We start from the raw sequence: 21,023 nt of genomic DNA on the forward strand, positions 1-21,023 counted from the left end.
TGAGCGCAGCAACCAAGTACAGAAAACATGCGAGGCTCGCTGTTTCCCGTCAGGTTTGTGGACTACTTTTTCTCTATTTTCGTAGTGTGGCTCGCTGGGCAGAAGTCTAGCGCTTTGCATACTATCGGCATTGTTACACAGTTAATTGCACTTTTGCCGGTTACGTTCATAATTGCACTTTTGCCAATAGGTATTATTACGAGTGAACTGTAGCAGCACGATCGCGCTGTTTTTCTTTTAGCGCAAGAAAATTCCGGTTGGGAGTTTACAACTGGGAATAGCTGTAACTCCGAGAAATGCGAGACCCTAGTGCATTGCAAATGCTTGTTCTTTTTATGTGACAAGAGAAGTCCAGTTGGGGATTTACAACACTAGTAGCTCTAACTTGGGCATACGCAAGATCCATTTTAATTGCAAATGCTTGTTTTCTTTTCATTTTCAGATGGTCGAGCCCTTATAGCATGTTTTTTATTTCAAATAAAATCTTTGTGGGAGGGGCGAAGGAATTCTGCTCTTTGTACTTGCGAAGGATGTTTATTTACAGTATTGCGCTAACAGTGCAGATGCGAGAAATGTGTTAATCCCATCACATGCACGCTATTTCATGCACTGCGTTATTTTTACTCAGGGCTTGCATAACTACATGTTCGATGGCATCTGTCGCTGTAGATACACATGGTATGCATGAGCTCGCCATCTGGTGTTGGGTCGGAGTGTTACAAGTTGTTTTTCTTCGAAGAAGTGTTTTCGAGTCACGGGACCGAGTGACTCCACCTTCTGTGCTCATTGCGCATGGGCGTCGACTCCATCTTCGATTGTTTTCTTTCCGCCATCGGGTTCGGACGTGTTCATGTCGCTCCGAGTTTCGGAACGGAAAGATAGCTGAAGACGGAAGATTTTCGACGGTATCGTTGCGATCCGGTTAGAGATAGACACATACGACGACGCGTTGAACATCGAAGCGCTTCGGTGCCCTTCGGGGTAGATTTCGGCACCCCGTCGGGGCCTAGTCGGCCCGACCGCGTGGAGGACAACGCCGATGGATCGGACCCCGTTTCGATTCTGCCCCGAATGCCACAACAAATATCCTTATACGGACCTGCACTCGGTCTGTAATCTGTGCCTGTCACCCGAGCACAGTGAAGAATCCTGCGAGGCCTGTCGGGCGTTCCGGTCCCGAAAAACTCTGCGCGACCGTCGAGCGAGAAGACTGCAGATGGCGTCCACGCCGAAAGAGCGTCGACAGTTCGAGACAGAAGAAGAACAGGAGGAATCCTTTTCCATCCAGGATTCAGACTCCGACGAGCTACACTCTACAAGAACTGTGAGTAAGACGTCGAGATCAAACCTTAAAAAAGGAAAGAAGGCCCAGGGGACGCCACTGCCAACCGGCCATGGCTCCACCCAAATTCTCGGTGACCAACAATCGGCACCGAAAAAGGCCCACTCAGTGTCGAGATCGTCCGACTTCGGTCGAGACACCGGCACGCAGCCTCCTCGGGACCGAGAGAGTGCTAAACAGAAGCATCGACACCGAGAGTTCGGTGTCGACACCGATCGACGCCGAGACAGTGGCGCCGAAGACCATAGAGGCCAAGAATTTTCGGCACAGAAAAAGAGGAAGGTTACCTCGGAGCCGAAAAAACAATCGACAGGGCTTTCGGAGCCGAAAAAAGCGACATCAGACCCTGTTTCTGGCTCCTATACCGAAGAGCATTCTATGTCTTCTCAACTGAAGAAACATAGATTTGAACAAGAACTGCAATCCACTGACGTGGATCACACGCAAAAGCGTATCTTTATTCAGCAGGGAACTGGGAAGATCAGTACCCTTCCACCTGTCAAACGAAAGAGAACGCTTCAGTTTACTCCTCAGCAAGACACAACACAAAAGGTAACACCTCCTCCCTCGCCTCCACCTGTAACTCCGGCTTCGCCAACTTACACCCAGTCACATTCGCCAGCTCACACCGCCATGAGCCACGACGACCAAGATCAGGATGCGTGGGACTTGTACGACGCACCAGTGTCTGATAACAGCCCAGACACATACCCAACTAGGCCATCACCACCGGAAGACAGCACAGCCTACTCACAAGTGGTGGCTAGAGCAGCTCTATTCCATAATGTGGAACTACACTCGGAACAAGTAGAGGATGATTTTTTATTTAACACCCTCTCCTCAACCCACAGCTCCTACCAAAGCCTGCCGATGCTCCCAGGCATGCTACGCCATGCAAAAGACATTTTCAAGGAGCCAGTTAAAAGTAGGGCAGTGACGCCTAGGGTGGACAAAAAGTATAAGGCGCCTCCTACGGACCCTGTCTTCATCACCTCTCAGCTGCCACCAGACTCTGTGGTGGTAGGGGCTGCCAGAAAACGGGCAAACTCACACACTTCTGGGGATGCACCTCCCCCAGATAAAGAAAGTAGGAAGTTCGATGCAGCCGGGAAGAGGGTTGCTGTCCAAGCAGCAAACCAGTGGCGCATCGCAAATTCACAAGCGCTGCTAGCGCGATACGACAGAGCCCACTGGGATGAGATGCAGCATCTCATTGAACATCTCCCAAAAGATCTGCAAAAAAGAGCAAAACAGGTTGTTGAGGAGGGTCAAAACATTTCCAACAATCAAATACGCTCCTCCATGGATGCAGCAGACACGGCCGCAAGAACCATTAATACGTCGGTTACCATCCGTAGGCACGCATGGCTCAGAACGTCTGGATTCAAGCCAGAAATTCAGCAGGCAGTGCTTAACATGCCAGTAAACGAGAAACTTCTGTTCGGTCCGGAGGTCGACACAGCTATAGAAAAGCTCAAGAAGGACACTGACACTGCCAAGGCCATGGGCGCACTCTACTCCCCGCAGAGCAGAGGATCTTATAACACCTTCCGCAAAACACCTTTTAGAGGAGGGTTTCGGGGTCAGGCCACACAAGCTAGCACCTCACAGTCCGCACCGCCCACCTACCAGGGACAGTACAGGGGAGGTTTTCGGGGCCAGTATAGAGGGGGGCAATTTCCTAGGAATAGAGGAAGATTTCAAAGCCCCAAAAACACTACCAACAAGCAGTGACTCACACGTCACTCACCCCTCCCACACAACACCAGTGGGGGGGAGGATACATCAATATTACGAAGCATGGGACAAAATAACTACAGATACATGGGTCCTAGCAATTATCCAACATGGTTATTGCATAGAATTCATGCAATTCCCTCCAGACATACCACCAAAATCACAAAATTTATCAAAATACCATTCACAACTTCTAGAGATAGAAGTTCAAGCACTACTGCAAAAAAATGCAATAGAATTAGTACCAAGCACACAAATAAACACAGGAGTTTATTCACTGTACTTCTTGATACCAAAAAAGGACGAAACACTGAGACCAATTCTAGACCTCAGGGTAGTAAACACATTCATCAAATCAGACCACTTTCACATGGTCACACTACAAGAAGTGTTACCATTGCTCAGAAAACACGACTACATGACAACCCTAGACCTCAAGGACGCATATTTCCATATACCAATCCATCAATCACACAGGAAATATCTAAGGTTTGTATTCAAAGGAATACATTACCAATTCAAAGTATTGCCTTTTGGTTTAACAACCGCTCCAAGAGTATTCACAAAGTGCCTAGCAGTAGTCGCTGCACACATCAGAAGGCAGCAAATACATGTGTTCCCGTATCTAGACGACTGGCTAATCAAAACCAGTTCGCTCACACAATGCTCAAACCACACAAATCAAGTCATACAAACCCTCTACAATTTAGGGTTCACCGTCAACTTTGCAAAATCAAACATTCTGCCAAGCAAAGTACAGCAATATCTAGGAGCCATAATAGACACAACAAAAGGAGTAGCAACGCCAACTCCACAAAGGATCCACAATTTCAACAGGGTCATTCAACACATGTCTCCAAACCAAACAATACAAGCAAGAACAATACTACAGCTCCTAGGCATGATGTCCTCATGCATAGCCATTGTCCCAAACGCAAGACTGCACATGAGGCCCTTACAACAGTGCCTAGCCTCACAGTGGTCTCAAGCACAGGGTCACCTTCTAGATCTGGTGTTGCTAGACCGCCAAACTTACCTATCGCTTCTATGGTGGAACAGTATAAATTTAAACATAGGGCGGCCTTTCCAAGACCCAGTGCCACAGTACGTAATAACAACAGATGCTTCCATGACAGGGTGGGGAGCACATCTCAATCAACACAACATAAGAGGACAATGGAACATACATCAAACAAAACTGCATATAAATCATCTAGAATTATTAGCAGTTTTTCAAGCACTAAAAGCTTTCCAACCAATCATAACCCACAAATACATCCTTGTCAAAACAGACAACATGACAACGATGTATTATCTAAACAAACAAGGAGGAACACATTCAACGCAGTTAAGCTTGTTAGCTCAAAAAATATGGAAGTGGGCTATCCACCATCAAATTGGTCTAATAGCACAGTTTATTCCGGGGATCCAGAATCAGCTGGCAGACAATCTCTCTCGAGATCACCAGCAAGTTCACGAATGGGAAATCCACCCACAAATTCTGAACACCTACTTCACACTCTGGGGAACACCACAAATAGACTTATTTGCAACAAAAGAGAACGCAAAATGCCAAAACTTCGCGTCCAGATACCCACACAAGCAATCCCAAGGCAATGCCCTATGGATGAACTGGTCAGGAATATTTGCTTACGCTTTTCCTCCTCTCCCTCTCCTTCCTTACCTAGTAAACAAATTGAGTCAAAACAAACTCAAACTCATTTTAATAGCACCAACGTGGGCAAGACAACCCTGGTACACAACACTGCTAGATCTGTCTGTAGTACCACACATCAAACTGCCCAACAAACCAGATCTGTTAACGCAACACAACCAACAGATCAGACACCCGGACCCAGCATCGCTGAATCTAGCAATCTGGCTCCTGAAATCCTAGAATTCGGACACTTACAACTTAGCCAAGAGTGTATGGAAGTCATAAAGCAGGCCAGAAGGCCATCCACTAGACACTGCTACGCAAGTAAGTGGAAAAGATTTGTTTGGTACTGCCATCATAATCAGATACAACCACTAGAGGCAACTCCAAAACATATAGTAAATTACTTGCTCCATTTACAAAAAGCAAAGCTAGCCTTCTCTTCTATTAAAATACACCTTGCAGCAATATCTGCATACCTGCAAACTACATATTCGACTTCCTTGTATAGGATACCAGTTATCAAAGCATTCATAGAAGGGCTTAAAAGAATTATACCACCAAGAACACCACCTGTTCCTTCATGGAACCTAAACGTGGTTCTAACAAGACTCATGGGCCCACCCTTCGAACCCATGCACTCTTGTGGAATACAATTCCTCACCTGGAAAGTTGCCTTTCTCATCGCCATTACATCTCTAAGAAGAGTAAGTGAAATTCAAGCGTTCACAACACAAGAGCCTTTTATACAAATACATAAAAATAAGGTCGTCCTACGACCTAATCCAAAATTTTTACCAAAAGTTATTTCTCCATTCCATCTAAATCAAACGGTAGAATTACCAGTATTCTTCCCACAGCCAGATTCTGTGGCTGAAAGAGCACTACATACATTAGATGTCAAAAGAGCATTAATGTACTACATTGACAGAACGAAGAACATCAGAAAAACTAAACAGCTATTTATTGCATTCCAAAAACCTCATGCAGGTAACCCAATATCAAAACAAGGTATAGCCAGATGGATAGTTAAATGCATCCAAATCTGCTACCTTAAAGCAAAAAGACAACTGCCCATTACTCCCAGGGCACATTCAACAAGGAAAAAAGGTGCTTCAATGGCCTTTTTAGGAAACATCCCAATACAAGAAATATGTAAGGCAGCCACTTGGTCTACGCCTCACACATTCACCAAACACTACTGTATAGATGTGCTATCCGCACAACAAGCTACAGTAGGTCAAGCTGTATTAAGAACTCTATTTCAGTCAACTTCTACTCCTACAGGCTAAACCACCGCTTATGGGGAACTAACTGCTTACTAGTCTATGCATACCATGTGTATCTACAGCGACAGATGCCATCGAACTGAAAATGTCACTTACCCAGTGTACATCTGTTCGTGGCATCAGTCGCTGAGATTCACATGGACCCACCCACCTCCCCGGAAGCCTGTAGCAGTTCAGAAGTTACCTTCAATTTTGTACATTTGTATATATATTACTTAATCCTTTAATAGGTACATACTTACATTTTTCATTGCGCGGGCACTATTACTATAGTACAACTCCTACCTCACCCTCTGCGGGGAAAACAATCGAAGATGGAGTCGACGCCCATGCGCAATGAGCACAGAAGGTGGAGTCACTCGGTCCCGTGACTCGAAAACACTTCTTCGAAGAAAAACAACTTGTAACACTCCGACCCAACACCAGATGGCGAGCTCATGCATACCATGTGAATCTCAGCGACTGATGCCACGAACAGATGTACACTGGGTAAGTGACATTTTCATTTTGTCACATTTACAGCATTTTGACAGAAAATTGACACACATGAATGTCCATACTTGTTTTGATCAATTTTTAATGCTATTTAAATAGTAAAATGCATGTGTGTGACAAATTGCAAATTATGCAATACATTTAGCCTACCCATGCGTGCTTTTACACTGAATATATCTGCGTACTTATCTCTTGTATAGAAGTTGAGTCATTTTGAAACAGCACTGTGACCGGGGCGTCGTATTAACATGTTCAAAGATACATTTTTAAAATACATGATTAAGAATCGTTAAGGATAACTTTCCAGGTTCACGTTTGGAAGTGCAAAAGTGTGTGAAAGCTTGAATCCTGTAAACCGACAACCAGGTTTTTTTAAATCGAAATTTTACAATGAATAGTCCAGATATAATATTGGGCTATTGTTCCTTAGGAGTGGCAGTGTTAAATAACAAAGACAACAACAAATACAACAGAGAGAGAATAGTGGGGTAAAGGTGAGCCATCTCCATAGAGTGCTAAAAGAAACCACATGGTATTTTGAAATGAATTTGTTTCTCCTGTTTGTATTGTTAGCCTATAGCTTTCACCTAGATGAAGATGGAAGTAGTTAACCATTAGTGGTTAAACTATAAACCATTTTTCTTAAATATATTTTACATTTGCAATCACAATGTAGATAATTTGCAGTTATACTTTATGGTCACAGGTTTGAATTCCACATGTTCCAGTTGGCTTCCCATTCTTCTGAGATTAATAAGTAGAGTACTACTGAGGTCAATAAAATGGGTACCACTGAGTTCGATCAGAATAATTGTATCTTATTCTAAGATACCCTACGTGTTAACAGACTCTTGATGGAAAAATGTATTGTTATGATATCTTAGTGGTATCACATGTCAACAAACTCTTTCAAATGGCAATATTTATTTTCCGTAACTGAGTCTATTGTCATAGCTGTCGTTATATAATGCTCACTTCAAGAGAGTGGAAATCAGAGTCTAATGGCTCCCATTCGACCATTACATTTCTTTACGTATTGGTCTGTTGGATTGTATTGGCCTGACTTCTTGAAGTTTGACTCCCTGCATAATATTTCGGTTTGGGGAGACCACGGGCCATTCTTAGTTAACCTGAGAAAGTTAAACATTTACCAAATATATGGTCAAATTAAATTCGGGGACATGATGGCATTAAGCTGATTTTAAAAAAAAAAATTAAAAAAAATTGAGACTAGCGGGTGAAGAGATGCGATCCTCTTTTAGCAAATATCAATCTTAGTATATATCATTTTGTGATTATGTAACGTTTTGTCAGTAGTCTTTTTTTTCTTGTGTGAGGGCAACAGGTACTACTCCGCCCTCCCCCTCCCACTGCCTGCTTCTCCCTCTTTAGCATTTGTGTTTTCAGATTTGTCTGTATCTGAAAGCTATAAAGTGCTGTTTTGGACAAGGAGGCAGCTTCCTGAGCTATCTCAGTGAGCTCCAAGAACTGTAAAAAGGAGATGTCCAGGCACTGCAGGATAAAGTGTTTAAATTATCCAATCGGCGCCGCTTATTTTTTGCTCCCTCTTGCTTCATTTTTTTTATTTTAATACTTTGCGAGATACTCAGCAGCTTCACACAGCTACTGGACTGCTCACTTTCCCACTTATCATTACTCCCTGGCCTCTCCTCCCCACACACCAACTGCCCCTCTTATCTCTCTCCCACTGCCACAACCCCCTCTCATCCCTCCCTTACATTACCTATCTCCTCTCTGTACTCCCTACGAACACATGCTACCTAATTGTACCTCCTCGCGCTGTGCACTGGTCCACCTCTCCCATCCCTCCGTGTGCCTCCTCCACTTCTCTCCATCTCTTTCTTGTACTCTTTCCCAACTATCTCGCGCTCTCACACACTATCCTACCTCACTAATATTCCAATAAAACCCGCATAATTCCACCACACACACCACAAACGCCCACCTCAATACAAAGTAAAACATAGGTAAACAAAAAAAATAGCATTATTATTTACAATGCCAATAGCTCTAACGCTCTCAAATGCGAGACACATTGCATTGCAAATGCGTGTTAATATTATTACCTAATAATGTCTGCCTCCGATCGTGGTAGACAGTTGTAGTTGCTGCCCTAGGAGAATAAAGGCACATTATTTTAAAGACTAACTTTTGTTTGTAGCCCACGTTCGAAGCTGAGGGCTTCACACCAGGGTTCAAAACGAAATATAAAGTGTGTGGTGGTGGTGGGGTTAGGCGGGGTGGGGGGGGCGCACAGCACACCTGGACTTCCCCCACTCTCTGAGTAAGTATTTAGATTTTTTTTTCTCCATTATTTGACAGGTAGCATGGTATACGTTTCTATATTTATTCTGCTACCTCTTTACCGTTTTCTATGATAGCCCGCTATCCCAGTGCTATTTTTTTTTTTCAGTTAATTTTGTAAACTTATCCAGTGGCAACAGTGTACACTCTGCCAATTCCTTAGTGCATGTTATAACACTTTCCATCCAATAACTACAAAACTCGCACACTTTTTAAAGTTTTTAAATTTACGGGCAGACTTTTGCTGTTTTCCATTATAAAGCTCCATCACGCACACTTTACTGTTTTCCATAAACCACCTAGTGTGCGCACACTTCATGAACTTTATAATGCTTTAATTAGCACGAGGCAACCGGTTACCTTCTGGGCCCACTATCCTTCACTCTGGTCAGTCTCTTGCGGTGTTGATATCGTCTCTTACGAACAATGGATCAAACCGCTTGTTCTAGCGAGGAGAATGCACTGGCAAGACACGGGCAGCACGGGAGCAGGAGGCTGGATGAGTACATGCCTTAGGTCTCCGTTAAAACTGCCCCCCCCCCCCCCCCCCCCCAATAAAAAAACACGTTACTCCTCGCCTGTTTCTTGATGCCTCTTACCCTTAACTCCGGTGTGTAGCTCATTACAGTTGCAGTGCCCTCACAGAGAATTATGCTACCACTAGAAAAAAAATCAGCCATTCTGCCTCACACCTGAGAAACAAGTTTTTGCCGCACTGAGGGCAAAAAAAGATGCTCCACCAAAGTAACAACTGCAAAAAAAATGATTGCAGTTTGGATCATCTTGCAGCAACATTTTAGAGACCTCTGAGCAACATGCTTGCATGCTACACTTTGGGTACAACTGCTCTAGGAGATGGCAGTGGGCTTGGAAGACAGTAAGTGTACAAATACTAGTAATTACATTTTATAGGCTAAGTATCAATTATGACATATCTTTTACAACATAGTTTCTATTTCATATACTCATAGTACATTTGAGTGGTTGGAGAAAGCAGCATCGCAGAAAACAAACATTTCTAACGCCGAGTTATGACGCCCCCCACCAAGTTCTAAGGCTGTAAGACACTGCTACAAATTACTCTAGGCCTATCAATAATGTTAATCTGTGGGCGGGCTCTGGATTTATGTAGCAGTGGAGTAACATATTAGCAGCAGGGCTTGCTGAACTATATTTCAAATAAACAATTTTATGTAGCTAATTGTTTTGCTGTATTCCGCTGTTATATTATCATTTTAGCACATAATACCAAATGGGTCTAGGTACTATGTAAAGTTTTTTTGTTTAACCACTTTTATTTCTGTGAGTTATGAAATGCTCATGAGGATAAAACAGATAATAGTTTTACACCCCACACGCAACCATTATATAGTGTCCGAGTGTTAACCCTTCACTGTTAGAATATTGTGATACATATCTGAACATGTTGCAGTCTTAAACAGTTCTCATTGTCTGAAGAGCCATCGGAATGTTTGTTACAAAGTTTTCTTAATGAGCGTCAGTTATTATGTCCAACTGTAATCACGTGCACAACGGATATCGAAGTGCTGTCTTTGTTGGTGCTCCATTATTCTATAAAGTTGGTTTTCAGGTACCTTCTCAATGTCACTGAGTTCAGTAATAACTTTCATTTAAATGTCTCCTTATTCCAACTTGTAGGTCGACAAGAAAGACTTCAAGAGGGGCAGTACGAATACAACGGAGAAGGCGCTCCAAGTCTCCAATTCTCCATCCTCCTAAGTTTACACACTGTAGTTCAAAAACATCCATATCTGGCACACTACTGAAACATAAAATCCAACTAGAAACTCTAGATGGTGCTGTTTGTCTAGGAAATTCTGCCAAAAAAGACCCCCCTGCCACTCTTGAAGTCCTTGCCAGTGGAATATTTGAACACTCAAAAGAATCTGTTGTAGAACCAGCTTCAGATACTGATATTGCTAATCACAGTTCTGCCATTTCATTGGTTTCTGAATCGAGCCTGAAACCAAGCCAGCCTTCGGATTTCCAGCAAGTGTCGAAATCCAGTGCGGCTAAAGAGTGTACTTGCAAAAGTAAAGAATGCCAGTGTACAAACTGGCAGAACATGGAAGTGTACTCCTTTTCTGGCTTAAGGAACATTATTTCTGAATGTGAGAAGACCGTGATGGAGGACTATTCACAGTCTCTGCAAAATAGAATCCAGATTTCAAGCACAGGATCATCTGGATCACCACGCTCTTGTTCAGAAGAAGCAAGGGCATCTGTGGATGACGTAACTATAGAGGACCTTTCTGGTTACATGGAATATTACTTTTTTATTCCTAAGGAAATGTCCTACATGGCTGAAATGATGTACACCTAATAGATTACAGTAGTGCTGATATATGCTGGTTTGACAAGACATCTGGTAGGTACAGTAGTTGCAAGGTCCCCAACCTTAGGTTTCATTCTAAGATGAGGCTGCTTATTTGGCAGGTTTGCTAATAATTAAAGATAACTTTGAATGTGAATCTCACATCGCATAAAGTAACTTTTGCCTTTGTTTAACTCTAATAATGTAAAGCAGTAGATACGGGGTAGGGTTACAGTATGAGGAAGTTGCTTAAGTAAAATGCTCCTTTCACAAATTTGCTTTTTTCGCACTTTTAATAAATCTTTAATCCCAGATTGATTTCCTTTGAGTACATAGTTCTGAAAACGTATGCATTTGTCGAAGGATAGTTTTTCTTTAATCTCTGATCACCTTTCAGCTACATGTAATGAAACTTGAACTGGACTCCCTAATTTGCAAAATGTTCCATCTGTTAGCAAATTGTACACATTTTTTCGGTTAAGATTGCATGCAAACAGTTGTTTGTCAGTTGGATTACTTGTACATCAAATGTATGGAATGAAAAATATAGCTAATGCATTACCTTTGATAGTAGGTTTAGACATCTCCAGGAAGAAATACGGATTGACGAGTCTGTTGTCTTTGAGATCAAAACTCATTTATTTGGCCAAAGTTTGTTGTGCAAATGTTTTGGTGATAAAATACAGTATTAGCTTTCTTCTACCCATGGATGGTGGAAAGCTGACCATGTGTGTGCACTGCTCTTCAAATTGTCGCACTGCTCATCAAATTGTCGAGTTTTGGTCTTGTTGGAAAAAAAATGTAATTGTCGAAATTCATAACATTAAAGTGTTTACATAACTTCTTAAGTGAATAATGTACTTGTTATAACTTCACATGCACCACACAACACCTTATAAGAAACATCAACTCCCCCCCCATCCCCCCCCCCCTCCCCCTCTCAACATCAATATCATGCCTGCTCCCTCAGCGAGCGCACCACGACAATCTGGAGCCTGCCAGCTGATGCTCCTCGGACCTCCCTTTCGTCACAGAAACATGGCTTCCTGCAGCATTGACAGCGGACATCACTACTGCTAACCCCACCGGTTACAACATCCCCAGACAAGCCCCCAACAAAGGCCCAGAGGAGGAATTGCCATCATTTTTTAGGGCTATGTCGGATGGCCTACATCCACAGAAGCGGGACCAAACTACATGCAGCATTTCAATTTTAAAATACAATATCACTCCAGCACACTTATTCTCCTAGGGTACCTCAATTTTCATCTAGAAAGTGGAATGACAATGTGCACCCCTCCCCCCCCCCCAAAAAAAATCCCCAACTCACCCACACTTTTAGACCGCCTCGTCAACCTGGGACTAACCCAAAATGTCACTGACCCCCACATGATGGTGAACACACCCTAGACACCTGTTTTCAAATCCTTTAAAAACTAAGCAATCAACACACCCAGGTACCTCACATGGACCTACTACGCCATAGTCCAATTCACAATCAACCTCCACCAACGTAAAAGAACACCTACAGCAAGCCCAGCACGCCAACCCTGGAACAACCATGCAGAAGTGTATTGGACCTCAAGAAAAACAAACCTGTGCCCACGAGACACCTAGCATGTGACAATGAACATTTTAACAATTAGACCACTGACTGCCAATACCGCCCTCTCACAGATGAAGCCACACAGCAAAAACAAGAACACAATCAGCTGGTACACAGAAGACCTCAGAATGACCAGACACATTGCAAACAATGGAGAACAATCCAAGGAGAATTAGAAAAATACACTTTCAACGCTGCCATATGGAAATACTACCAGTTAATGTGAGAAACCAAGAGGAAGACTCAAGCTGAACAAATGCATGATAGCTCCAACAGCAGCAAAGAAATCTTCACTATTTCAAAGAATTTCACCACACTGAGCAGCTGCCTACAACATCAGCCCACCTCAGGACCTTTGTAACGACCACTCAAACTTCCTCTGCAGCAAGATCGCAACTATATACAGCAAATTTGTCCCACAAACAGATCCCTTGAATCTCATCATAAGTCTCCTGGTGATGAGTGAAGAAAAGACGATAACCACGTGGGACACCATCAGCACCGGGAAAAACCACAGCAATAATGAAGACCAAATACTACGGGGTCCCATTGGACCTTTGCCCCATCACGCCTTTGTTAAAGGAGGGAGCCTAAACCTTCAGGGTCTGCACCTCCTGTTAGCACAGCTACTTTCTTGGAAACAAGCAGCTGTCTCCACACTCTGAAAGAAACCCTAAGATGACCTAAATAAGCTTGCTAGTTACAGACTGATATGCCTTCTCCCTTACCCAGCCACGGACCTTGATAAAGACATTAACAATTGCCTCTCAGTCATCTTGTCAGTCATCAGCTTCTTGATGCCACACAATCGGGATTGAGATCGAACCACAACACTGAAACTGCCATCACAGCAGCAACAGATGACATCCAGATGATACTAGACTAATAGGAAACTGGAGCCCTCACCCTCCTACACCTATCAGCAGCCTTCGACACTGTCTCCTACCCCATTCTGATCTGATGACTCTACAAGCCAGGCGTTCAGGGGCAAGTCCTTGAGCGGATTTGTACCTTCCTCACCAGAAGAACCTAAACCATCAACATGCTGCCTGACTGCTGAAGCATGAGAACTCATTTGCGGAGTCAGCTGGGCTTCTCTCTCAGCCCAACTCTTCAGCAGATACACAACTCCACTGGCAGACCTCGTTTGGACTCGCAACATGAACATCCTTACGTAAGTAGATGACGCACAACTGATACAGTCTCTCTTGGATGACACACCCAACACCAGGAAAAAGTTCATTGCTTACATGCTCGAAGCAGCCAACTGGATGAAGTCCAATTGCCTCCTTCTGAACGCGAACAAGCCCGAAGTGGTAATATTCGGTAAAGATGCCTCACCGATGGACCACACCTGCTGACCTACAAATCAAGGTCCCACCCCAACACCAAGCTTGCAAGCAAGAAACCTCAGTATCATTTAAGACAATAAATTGGACTTGGCTGCCCAAGTAAACACAGTTCCCTCATCCAACACTCAGAGGATGACGAAAAAAACATTTTTTTAGTGGTTACAAGGCAGCACAAGCAAAATAATCCCCCAGGCCCTCATAACCATTAGATTGGACTATGGGAACACCCCATATGCAGGAATAACCAACCAGTTCACAAGAAAACTTCAGACTGTCCAAAATACAGCAGCCAGACTTGTCCTCAAACTCACAAGCCGAGCACACATCACAAGTCACTTTAAGGAAGTCCACTGGCTCCTGACAAGTGTTTACACATCAAACTCCTCATCCACACTTTCATAGCACTCCACAGCACAGGCTCTGCCTACCCGAACAGCCACATTAATTTCCACTAACCTTCTAGATACCTCTGCTCTACCTGACTATAACTAACGCACACACCACCCATAAACAAAAGCCGATCAGACGGTCTCACTTTCTCACACCTGGCACCTAAAGCCTTGCATGACCTCCCTTAACACATCATAGCCGCCTCCCTTCTTTAATACTGCAAGAAGCTGAAGACCGGGCTCTTGGTGCAAGCCCACCACGCAGGCCTCACCCGCCACAAGCTCCGAAATACCCTTAACTGCAGAGCTTGACCAAAGACAAGATTCTGAATTTGTATTACAGAATTCTGTTGTCTGTACAGATGAGAGTGAAATACCTTCTAGAAACTACTAAGGCCTGATTCACAAAGGTAAACTTGTCTATTTTTGTAAAATAGGCGTGCTTGCAATTCACAAGCTTATTTTGCAAGTATTATCTTTATGACTGCTGAGCCTCTGCACATAGAAAGATGGGACAGTACTGTGGCCCTCATTGCAACCCTAGCAGTCGGTGTTAAAGCGGCAGTAATACCACCAACAGGCCGGCGGTTTTAACAAAAAAAAAAAAGGGGATTTGGGCTATGGTGGTTACCACCATCCAAAACTGCCACTTTAACGCACCGCCTGCCAGGGTGGTAACGACCACTGGGCTGGAGACTTTGGTCTCCAGCCCTGTGGTTGCCACAATACCACCCTCTGGATTATGACCCGGCCAACCGCCATGGTTTTTGTGCCAAAAGTACTGCTGTGAAAACCATGGCGGTAGGCACTATGGTCTCCCTGGGCCCCCTCCCGCTCCCCAGAGTCCTCCCTCCCTCTCCCGCCCCCCCCACCTGCAAATATACACACCCACATGCGCACCCATATACACACGCACGCATATCCACCTATGCATGCACACAAACATACCCACACACCGCAACACACACCAACATACCTTGTCACACACGCCTTCACAACACTCATTCATGCATGCATCCTACACGACTTGCACCCGCGTGCATGCATACCAGTACATCCACCCCCCCCCCCCCACCCAATACACACAGCACCCTCCCCACCCCCATCTCTGGTCGGAAAACCCGACTTACCTGCTTGCAGGGGGTCCTCCGGCTAGAGACGGTCCACAGCGCTGCTGTCAGCAGCAGCATCCGCCAGCAAAACACCGCCAGGGCGTATCATTGCTCCTGATACGGTCAGCTGTGTTTTGATGGCGTGGCTGTGCTGCTGTCAGCAGCGCTGCCTTACCGCTGTCCACTGCCATTACTATCGGCGGTGTTCGCTAGCATTCTGACGGAATACTGTCTGCTGTCATGATACCGGTAGACGGCTGGTAGCCACGGTGGTGGTATGTTGGCGGCCGTCACCGTGGCGGTAGGCGGTCAATACCGCCAATGTTGAAATAAGGGCCTATATTTTTAAGTGTAGAGATCCGCAGTCTTAAAGACAGTATACTTGTAAAATACCTTTGTGAATAGCATACAGTTGGAAACTTGCACAGACTTATACGTTTATCTTTGTGAATCAGGATCCTAGTCTTTCTGAGTACTTTGACTAATCAGTTTAGTAGCCTGGTTGGGTTAAAGGCCCCAAGCAAGAGTCAATTGACTGGTGGATTTGGGAGGCACTAAACAGAAAAAGGCTTTAAGATGAAAACTCGGCAATAATACCTGGTACATAACATGGAGGTGAGGTTGAGTAAATCATCTATCCAAATTATGTAATTCTAGTCACTCATTAAAGTCTGGCTTTAAAAAAAAAAAAAACAGCAGCATTTAGTTGGACTTGGGCCTTTGAGGAAGGGGGCTTAGGATGGCATGAAAAAAGGTTGGGCCTGTAAGGAAACATTTCATCCGTACTACGTTGTTTTCTCAGTTTTGGGTCTGGTTACTAAGGGGACCGATTAAAACCTTGTCTATGGATTGATTTATTGACTGCTCCCAACCCTGTGATCCATGAATCTGCATTACAGTTGTTGCTTGTTATGGCTTAGGTATTTTTTTTGTTTGTTACTAGAACAAGATCTCAATGCCGTCTTTTAGGGGATGCCTATTGAATCAGTGTCCGTGGTGGGGCTCGGTTTTGTGTTTTCTCGATCAGCTTATGCGTTCCGAGTCGTCGTCGTCCAACATCCTCAAACCTCCCTCCCCCCCAACCTCGAGAGTCACCCATTAATTTGGAACGTTTATCACATCTGGTTATAAGTCGCTGCACATTTTATGTTTGCTGTGAACCTTTTTCTGCAGGTTTTTCAGGATGGAAAAGGAGGAAAAGCCATGATAATGGAGTTACTAGGGTGTTCTGTAAATTACCTGTGGAGTTACCAAACGCTTTATTTTTGGAGCAGTGCTTGACATTTTTTCAGTTGCTGGCTGCCTCTTTACCACAAGGATGGGGTGTAAAATTGCTGTGAGTTTGCAGCCTTTGTATAAGAAATGTGCAATGATGAGAGGACACTGAGGATCTGCTCATCATTATTTTTGTTCTAAATCTTGTATTTCAGAATATTTTTGGCCTGGATTTTTGGACTGTCTTCAGGGCTGGCTTTACCCCTGGTGGCGCCCTGTGGGACAAATCCCACCCCTCACTCAACGTATTCCTTCACTACCATCCAGCAGAAGTGCCCCTCAAAAGGCAGGCTTCACTAATCCACTCTGCAATCCACTTAAAATAGAGTTCTGTTCTTTACAGCAGGCATATTAACCCTCTGCGCTACTTTATATCGAGTCAAATCTGCCACTGGCCAAGGGTGCATTTTAAATTGCAAGTTTTGTAAGTTACTGCTAAACACCGCGCCCCGGTGCGGTCGCACCGCCCTAAAGCCGGACTGCTTGTCTCACTTCAATACACACAATAGTGAGGCATTTGACTGGCACTTTTTTTGGCTCTGGTAAAACACTCAGTTGATAAAGTCCTAAATGGTGTCCTTCAGTGTGGCCTCTAGTGAAAGGAGATGCTCTTAGGCGTTCTGTTTAACTCTGTTTTAGTCACTAAAACAGGTTTACTTGAGGTTCAGTTATCTTCGCGTCTTCATGATCGGAAGGTGTAAGGTCCTATGGACGTGCCAGACATTTCAGGTTTGGATAACTAGAACAGACTCCAACTTGTCTGACATTTTTCCGCCATGATTCAGTTTCTTGGCCTGCAGCTCTTATTTGGAAAGGGGGTTCTTGCTCTGCAAATTAATTTGTGGCATAGTAGTTGATATTTATGAATGGATTATATAATAAAACCGCTGAATGATGGTTGTTTTTTAATTGCATTCAAAATAACGTTCGTGCTTTTTTTTAAATTTAAATAAACAGTCTTGTAAAACCTCAAGTTGAGTGGAAGTTATATTTGTAATCCAAAACCAGTAGATGTGATGTTACTAGCTATCTCAGTGTCCTCTGTAACGCAAGTCATGAATATCGCTGTAGTTATGGTTGCGTAGTGAACCATAATTGACAAATTTCAGCAGGGTTTCAAGTGTTTACTGGTAATCGTAATATCCCTTTGACTGACTTTTACAAAAATATATATAAAGTTTTCAGCGTGAACAAAGAATCATAACTCTCCATTAACAAACGTTTTTTTTTTCTCTGTTGACTGTTGCTCAACGTATCCATGGGTGAGGGAGTGAACTTCGGCGATGGATAGGGCCCGACAACCTACTGGGCTTGTACTGTTGCCATATGCTTTTGCCACAGGATGTAATGTAAGCCCTGGTCCCAGAATTGCTGCCGGTATTACGAGGCAGGGGTGACTAACTAATGCGGCAAGAAAGGGTACATCATTTGGCATAACAGAGCAAAAGTTTTGGTAGTATTTCTTCATTATTTTGTCATTTTTACACCTGGTAAAACTGTCTTGGCAAAGATTTGACCTCATTAGTACGACTGAAAGATGACCAGTTGACCTTTGCAAAGGGTCTTTCAGTCCACGCAGAAACATAGCAGCACATGTTTAGTAACTTTTGATCAGCGTGAGCTAGAAACAATTAAAAAAAAAAAAAAAAAATCTGCAGATTATGCAGCAGATCATGGATTATGTGGCAAATGCTGCAAATTGTTAATTATGTGAAAAAAGCAGCCGCTACAAAATCTTATAATTCCATTGGCCCTGTAACTGCACCCAACATGCCAGCACACTACTTGCTGAACACAAACTTTGTCCATGCCTATAGTCTAGTGCCAAAGTCTACAATGCCCAAAACACAAGACTTGACTATACTTAGTAGGTATAAGGGGTGACATCCAAGCACTGCACTTGGGCCCTTGCATTTACTACCTGCCTTCAGTCACACTCTACATTCATTCTTCTTCTCCCATTGTCTTCAGATAAATACTGTGCTCAATTATCAATAATTCCCTTGATGAATTTGAATGGAAAATGCAACTTTTTAGAACCATTTAAAACGTTCGGACTGTTCTCCCTTTGACAAAGATTATTACGTTTTTGGAAGACACTGAAGATTCTCAAGGCAGGACAGCAGCTATAAGCAATCCATTTTTTTAAAAAATTTTTTTATTTTTTAATTTTTTTTAGGACTGTATACAATAGCATTGGGTACTAGTACCAAAACAAAGAAGCTGGCATGACCCTGTGTGAAGCATGTACATATACTGATATCAGTAGGGAGTTTGTGTTATAGGGTATCGAGCAACACTTATGCTACCTGAACTTATGTTTTCTGCAAAACATGTATATTGCTTGTGACTGTTTACTGAGTTTTGTGTTAAATAGTGCCATTGTTTTTGCTGTTGTGATCGGAATTCTATGTCAGGACCGGAGGCTTCGGATTATGCTTTCTCTTTCTTTACTGAAAGAAATACAGCAGCCAATGAACATTAAGATATAAAAAAAATTACAATACCCAACATTCTCAGTAGTCCAATCCAACCAATCCCTGGTCCACAGACTGTATATATGTTCATGACCCTAAAGACCTTCCTCTTTCTTTGCTGCTGCAGCCTTTGAGATAATTCTGATCTTTTCTTGAATGTTTGATGTTAAATATATTTTGTTGATTCTGGCCGTAGAGCGGGAGCAGGGGCTGAACGGCACTCCCTTTGATGCACTCGCTAATCTTTTACGGCATCCGCGCTTGCACGCAAGTGTATTTCAAAATGTGCGAGACTGCGTGTGCGGCGAGCATGGGACACCATTAGTGCACTGCTGAGTTGCAGGAGCGTTCTGAAGAACTCCCCGGACTTGAGCAGGTTATTTACGTCTTCTGCCTGAAGCCGTGTGGAGTGCTGAATTAGAGAGACTAGGCCTCCCTATTTCTGTGACGCGCATGCTCGTTTTTGAGATCAGATAAGGGAAAGCTCTGATTCTCATTAGCGGTGCCGCGTGAGCCATGCAAAACTTATTTGCCCCTGAGAACGCTTGACGGGGCGGAAATTACGAATTAGGGCTTTGCCCTAGGGAAATTTTGGCAGGTGCTCTCTTCGCTTTTTTTATTGGGCCTAATTTGAGACTTTTCTCTCTATTGAGCTGCATGCAGATTTCTCCTTCACATTACCTGCTAGGGCTGAATTTTCCCCCTATTTGTTGAACTCCGTCTTTATTGTTCATCTTTTGAGATGGCTTATTATGCTGAAGAGGATGAGTACTTTCAGCAGGAGGCTGAAGAGTGCCCTATGAGAACCAGATGGAAGAAAGATTGGTGCAGGTCCTAGGACATCACGGGCAGGACTCTGTAAACCAGGCCCTCATTAAGGCCTTGAAGCCTATGACGCCACCTTTGGTACGTTATGGGCAGAGAGAATTGATGGGGAGACCATCTCAACCCAGAATGTTCGAATCTATTATTCCGGATTCGAGCCGGACCCAAAAGGTCCCTGGAGGTAATAGATCCTCAGCTGAAATCCTATCTCAAATGGCTTTTTCAGTTCTTAAAGATCATGAATATGAACAGGATCTCCCTGAAATTCCTAAAGAATTCTCTCACAATTTGTGCCCAGAAGATTCTCAATCTTCCGCCTCTCACTCTTCTGATTCAGAAAACACACAAGAGGAACCCAAACTGTCAGGGAAAAGAAAGCGAAAGTTTTATCATGTTTCAGATGAAACATCAGTTCAGAAAAACCTGCTTTTCGATCCGGAGAGTATTATTCATCCGAGATCCACTGAATGGATGCCCTGTGCGGAGGTGGCGCACTATGTCCAAGATAGATTGCGCAAAGGATTCGATAAGGATATTCACAGTACTCTGTATTCAGAGTGTCCCCGCCCTTCATTAATGGGTAAGGTGGCAGATACGCTGGAATTAGACCCGAGTATGGCCATTTTTCTTTAAAAGTTTTCAAAGGATCCTAAAAAGGGACTGTACCGAGCCTGGAGAGGGTTCCAGGATAAACTTCTAGACATTTCGGGACCACTCACGAAGATCCTTGAACTGGCAGTGCAAGCCAAGGAGAATAACCCGCCTTTGGATCCTGAGGCAGTACTGGAGTGGATGCAGAGAGCTGTT

General features: G+C 43.7%; 1 protein-coding gene across 1 annotated transcript in view; it reads left to right on the forward strand.

Annotated features, from left to right (window-relative positions):
• Positions 1-12,028, forward strand: part of OSER1 (oxidative stress responsive serine rich 1) — a 33,592-nt gene extending 21,564 nt beyond the window's left edge. The window contains exon 4 of the mRNA XM_069243568.1: positions 10,505-12,028. Within this exon, the coding sequence (XP_069099669.1) occupies positions 10,505-11,189 (685 nt within the window). The 3' untranslated portion in view covers positions 11,190-12,028. The remainder of the gene's footprint in view (positions 1-10,504) is intronic.
• Positions 12,029-21,023: the final 8,995 nt, after the last annotated feature.

This window comes from Pleurodeles waltl, chromosome 7, assembly GCF_031143425.1.
Source record: "Pleurodeles waltl isolate 20211129_DDA chromosome 7, aPleWal1.hap1.20221129, whole genome shotgun sequence".
Taxonomy (NCBI): domain Eukaryota; kingdom Metazoa; phylum Chordata; class Amphibia; order Caudata; family Salamandridae; genus Pleurodeles; species Pleurodeles waltl.